The sequence below is a fragment of the Erinaceus europaeus genome, chromosome 10 (assembly GCF_950295315.1).
Source record: "Erinaceus europaeus chromosome 10, mEriEur2.1, whole genome shotgun sequence".
Taxonomy (NCBI): Eukaryota; Metazoa; Chordata; class Mammalia; order Eulipotyphla; family Erinaceidae; genus Erinaceus; species Erinaceus europaeus.
In genome coordinates, this window is record NC_080171.1 from 124,193,435 (window position 1) to 124,199,434 (window position 6,000).

Sequence of the window (6,000 nt, forward strand, 5' to 3'; positions counted from 1 at the left end):
AGGAAATGGGGAAGGGAACTGCAACAGGGACGTGTGATAAGATAGTGCAGCAGGCATCACAGACAGGAAGCACAGACCACCCAGAATTGCTCTGAGGAGACAGGAACCATGTGGGTGAGACACTGATGTTGTGATAAGCCTGCCCTGACTGTGGACTCCCCTCTCTCCACCCTCTGTGCTTCTAGCAGCTGTCTCTGCACACCAAGTGTGCCTTTAGTTTACCTTTCCCCTTTTTAAACTTTCATTAATTAATTTATTATTGGATAGAGACAGAGAAATTGAGAGGGGAGAGAGAGAGAGGGAGATAAATTGAGAGGAGGGGGGATAGAGAGGAAGAGAGACACCTGCAGACCTGCTTTGCCATTAGTGAATCTTTCCCCCCCGCAGGTGGGAACCAGGGGCTTGAACCTGTGTTCTTGCACATTGTAACATGTGCTCAATCAGGTGCCCCATTGCCTGGCCCCATAGTTTTTCCTTTTATTTGTTTTTTTATTATTTTTTTTCTGCTACTAGGGTTATCCCTGGGACTCAGTGACTGCACAACAATTCTGCTGCTCCCAGTGATATTTCCCTTCCTCCCTTCCTTCCTCCCTTCCTTCCTCCCTTCCTTCCTTCCTTCCTTCCTCCCCTCCTTCCTGCCTTCCCTCCTTCCTTTTATGACTGGGACAGAAGTAGAGAAGGTCAGAGAAAAAGAGTGAGACAGCGGCAGCACTGCTCCACGACTGTGACTCTCCCCTCCAGGTAGACACTGGGGCTTGAACATGGGTCTTCGCTTACAGCAGTGTGCACTCTACCAGGTGCACCACCACACTGTCCCTTTGTAATGACTACCATTAGGGATTTTACAGTGCTTTACAAGCTATAAGATTCTGTAGGTGTGACTTCATACCTATACATGTTGAATGCAAGTCAGTGCAGCCTCTACCAGAACTCTGTGGTCTCCCCTCCCGTCTCCCCTAGAAAGAAACCACCAATAATCGACATAGTTCTTGCAAAATCTGAGATATTGTTTGGTTTCCTCCTCATTCCTCTTCCTCCTCCTAACTCCTTTTTCGCACATGTGTATGCTTTAATAATCTGTATTCCACATATGAGTGAAAACATCTCATAGTTTTCTTTAGAGAGATTTTTTTTAAAAGCAAGAACACCACCCACTTCTGGTTTATAGTGGTGCTGGGGAGTGAGCCTTAGGCATGAAAATCTGTTGCATAAACGCTGTACTATCTCCCTTGCCTAGACCTGCCTGTAGTCTTTTCATTTCTCAACTTGGTTCTCTGAAAAATGACTATTTTACATCTGGTGGCTTTGATGAGTGAATAACTCCTTGGGAACAATTACAAATAAACCCAGATTAAACCATAAACCATTTCTACTGACAAATAAAGGTCCATTTCCCAGGACAGCTTCAAAGGTCCCATTTTCTCAGTGTGGGTCAGGAAATACTGTATTAGTATCTGGAAAGCACAGGCTCTTCCACATGCATGCGGGTCTTCACAGATGGGGGACAGTAGGACACCAGAGACCGCACCACGTATGCCGAGGACACACAAGCCAGTGTGGTAACGGCAACGGGGAGAGAAAACAAAACAAAAACAACAAGCAGCTCTGGTTAGCACTTCTTTTTAGCCTGGATTATCCTGGAGTGCTAACTCAATATTTTACCCTGTATTCCAGTATTTAGGGCAGAGAGAGCTGTCTGTAGCCTATCAGAGCTAGAGAGCTCTCTCTCCTCATTCTTGCGGACCTGAAGGCCCAGAGCCAGGGGTGACCCACTCAGCTTGCTCAGATGGAGCCAGTAAAGCTGTTACTGCCAGCCCACACATCACAGTCGCTGCTGAATTAAAGGTATCTTTTCCAGCCTGAAACAAAACCAGTCTAAGATAGTTAGAGAAAGACGTACTTTGGGCAGATTGACCAGCAACTAAATGTGTCCTTGTGAGTTTGAGGAACTTTTGATCTGCAAAACAGGATAATCTAAAAGATGCCTATTTCAAGAAAATAGAACTTAAGAGCAGGCTGGCTATAGTTCCCTCTAGAAGGACATCTGTTGAAGAAACTACAAAATGAAGTGTCTAGAACCATGATGTCTGGAGCTAAAGCAGACTTGGAGTCAGTTTGGACATATCGCTTAGTCCTCTGAGTCTCAGTGTCTACACCCATAAAGTGAGAAGATGGTTTCTACCTCCTAGAACTGTTGTGAAGAGTGAAAACAGTGAAATATCTTTAAAGCGCTTACTACAGTGCCTGATAAGGTGTGCAGGCTTTGTAGATGTTCACTACCATTATTATTCTATTTACTGATGTATGTAGTAACTAGATTCTATCATTTCCGAACTATCTTTAACTTCTGTGTTTCAGCCTGAGAAAAGAAAAGAAATTATATGGTATAGTACTTGTTTTTGAAAACAAAATCAGGTCTGAAAAATCAGTGGGAGAGATAGGTGGGAGCACCAGCGAGGGAGGAGGTGGGTGGTGCTGGGAGGGTTTAAGTGTGTCTGCCAGAGAAAGCGAAGTCTCAAGTGTAGCAGTTAAAGGTGGTGGTAAGGGGTAGGGATGAGGGAAGAGAAAAGGAACATGAGGGTATGGGTGAGGGTGGAAGGTAGCAGACATACGTGAAGGACTTTACCTGTGGGTAAGTGTAGGTCTCACCTGCGTTGATGAGACTTCCAATCTGCATTCTTAGAACTTGCAGTTTTACTGAATCCTATTTAATAGTCTTATTAAACTCATGGAGTAAAGGTGGTTTCTGGTTAAATGCATTCTCTTTTTTTTCTTCTTAAATTTTTAAATTCACTGGATGGTTCAAGACTGAGCAATGGAGAAGGGAAATTTGGTTCATTTCAAGTATCAAAACTAGACCAAGGGAAAAAATGTTCAGACAAAGAGAGAGGTGAGAAAGAAAGGGGGAAAAAGAAAGGCAGGAAGAAAATAAAAGCTATTCTCTGGAAGTAAGATTTTTTACTTTTAAAATATATTTATTTTTGGACAGAGACAGTAAAATTGAGAGGGGTAGGGAGATAGAGGGAGAGAGACAGAGATACACCTCTACCCCTGCTTCAGCACTCATAAAGTCACCCCCTTCAGGTGAACCTGCATCCTTGTGCACTGTAATGTGAACACTGACTATATGTGATTAACCTGGTGTGCCAACGCCCAGCCCCCAGTGTGTGAATTTAACCAGGTGCACCACTGCCTGGCCCCAGAATCTTTCCTTTTCTACAGAATTTGTTTCTCCCAATACCCTGAATAGTTTGGTAAAAGACAAGTAGAATGATACAATTTTTATTCCAAGAATTGACTCCACACCTGTGTGTTTGTCTTTCAAAGTCACTAAAGCAAAATCTTGGGACACGGCTGTCTTTCAGGTATGTCCCCACGACCCCTGTCTTGCATCAAGTATACGTATCTTGCTAGGGATAAGTAGACACTTTCAAATGACTAATTGCATTCTTTCAGAGAGTGTCAAGACTGTGTGGAATGCCCCTAAAATTTAACAATGCTAACACTACTTAGAGTTAAGTGGTTTTCCAAACTTGGGACTTTCCAGTTTGCAAAATAGAAAGAACTATGCCTATAGACAGAGGACAACGCACAGAACTTTATCACCTCAGCAGTGACTTCTAGATCCCCAGGGAGATTGGTGCCCTCCTTGCTGTGCTTCTCAGCACTGCTACTGTCTTTCTCCCCTCTGCAGAGCCAAATCCCGGGCACGCTGTAGCCACCCTTATCTTTTAGAACACTGTCAGCTACAAAATAGATATTTAAGAAAAACTTGTTAGTGTGTTGACTATAACAGCAACTCCTGAATATGGCTATTAGCCGATAAACTTACTTCTCTAGGACACTTGTCTAGCGGTCTTATCTCCAGCTCAATCTAAGATCAGTGAATAAACGGGCATCATTTCAACTGATAACAAAGATGTCACCCTGCTGAATCATAGCCAAGGATTTAGTCAGCATCTTTATTCATCTTCTTTCTCCATTCCTAACTGACGTGCTAAATTTTCTTCTGTCTGTAAAGTTAGTATCTGTGTTTCCAGTCTTGCATTGATGTTATTTTCATACTGTGATGATACATGCTTTTATTTCTTTTATATGTAGTGTCTGGAAATGTGAAGGTTTATCTTGCCAAGGTTGCTGCAATTTGACATCAGAGCAGCAAAGCAGAAAGCAAGTCAGGAAGGCGGCAGAGGAATTTGACGTTAAAGCACTCGCCAAGGATTTCTAGGGACATGGTGAAATTGGTCTGTGTCTTAAGCAGATTGGTGGAGATGCAAGTAAGAGCTGATGGTTGCTGTCTCAGAAATAGCCCAGCTGGTAGAGCACACGACACCCCTGTCTGAGGATCTGGTTCAGTCCTTAGTGTCACTGATGCAAGAGTGATATTCTGTTTTCATTTCTTCTTCTCATGTGAAGCTCTCTTTATCTTATAGGAAATGTTGAAAAAAATGTAGAATTGACTGTTAGGGAAATGTGGTAAATCATAAACCAGGCAGCTCTCCACTCTCAGAGCTGTAAGTGATCGCACATCCCAGCCAGTGCCCATAGTGAAAAGGTGGCAGTGAGAGACGAGGCGTCAAGCGGGTGCTTGAAGGGGAAGAACCTGCTCAGAGCTTCTTAGGGGAAGTGGCTTAGGTTTCCATCTCAAGTAGAAAATGAACTTAGGACTTGGTCTCCTCCAGGAACCAGGGAAGCAGTAGTTCCTGAGATGCAGAGGGGCAGAAAAAGAATCAATAAAATCATCCTGGATTCCACATGCTTCATATCCTGTGAGTCTCTGAGGACTGTGTGGGAGAGATCAACATCAAAGCAATTATGATGAGGGAGTGCACTCTATCAGGAATGGAGGAAGGAAGGAAGGAGGGAGGGAAGGAAGGAAGGGAAGAGGAAGGAAGGAAGGGAGGGAGGAAGGAAAGAGGAAGGGAGGAAGGGAGAAGGGAGGGAGGGAGGGAAGGAAGGAAGTGTGAAAATCATTGCATATTTAGTCTTCTTTTTCACCAGAGCACTACTGAGCTGTAGTTATTGGTGGTGCCATGGATAGAAACTGGGGCATCTCTCTTGCAAGCCCTGTGTGCTACCACTGTGCTGTCTCTCTGACCCTTATTTCATCTAGAAAATGAGGCATACGAAAGACTTCCTTCTGAGGTGGAACAATTGCCATTTCAAGCTCCAAACTGAGGTGTCAGTCTACTCCCCCAGAAACCAACTAACCGGAGAGTTAGTTACTGTTGAGAACTGGGTTGTGGCACGCCTGGTTAAGTGCGCATAGCACGAAGCACAAGGACCCACACAAGGGCCCAGGTTTGAGCCCCAGCTCCCCACCCGCAGGGGGATACTTCACAAGTGGTGAAGCAGGGCTACAGGTGTCTATCTTTCTCCCTCTCTGTCTTCCCCTCCTCTCTCTATTTCTCTGTCCTGTCAAATAAAATGTGGAAAATGGCCTCCAGGGGCAGTGAATGGCACTGAGCCCCAGCGATAACCCTGGAGGCAAAATAAAATAAAATGAATGAGTTAGTTCTGTTAATCTCTATTTTGTGCTTAAGAGCTAAGTAGAGGGCAGGAAAGTGGGCTGTCAGACTTGATATTCACGGAAAACGTAACTTGGAAGTTACATTGCTCCTTGCTGCTATTCTAGCCAAACCCCTACAGCACTGTACATTTTTCTTTTTCTTGTCATTTATTGTTACCAAGGCTACTGCTGTGTTCTATGCCTGCAGGAGGAATCCATGGCTCCTGGCAGCCATGTTGTTGTTGTTCTTTCTTTCTTTCTTTCTTTCTTTTTTGATAATGACAGAGAGTAACTGAGAGGGAAGGGGAGAAAGAGAAGGAGAGAGAAAGAAAGACGCACATAGCGCGTGTCACCACTCACAAAGCTCTCTCTCCCACAGGTGCGACCTGAGCCTTGCACCCAGATTGTTTTTTTTTGCCTCCAGAGTTACTGCCAGGGCTTGGTGCCTGCATTACAAATCCACTGCTCCTGGAGACCATTCTTCCCCCTTT

At 44.4% G+C, this 6,000-nt stretch overlaps 1 protein-coding gene across 1 annotated transcript in view; it reads right to left on the minus strand.

Moving 5' to 3' along the window:
• The window catches only part of LOC132540971 (uncharacterized), a 47,731-nt gene extending 45,054 nt beyond the window's left edge, over positions 1-2,677 (minus strand). The window contains exon 1 of the mRNA XM_060200812.1: positions 2,650-2,677. Coding sequence (XP_060056795.1) covers positions 2,650-2,677 — 28 coding nt within the window. The remainder of the gene's footprint in view (positions 1-2,649) is intronic.
• Positions 2,678-6,000: the final 3,323 nt, after the last annotated feature.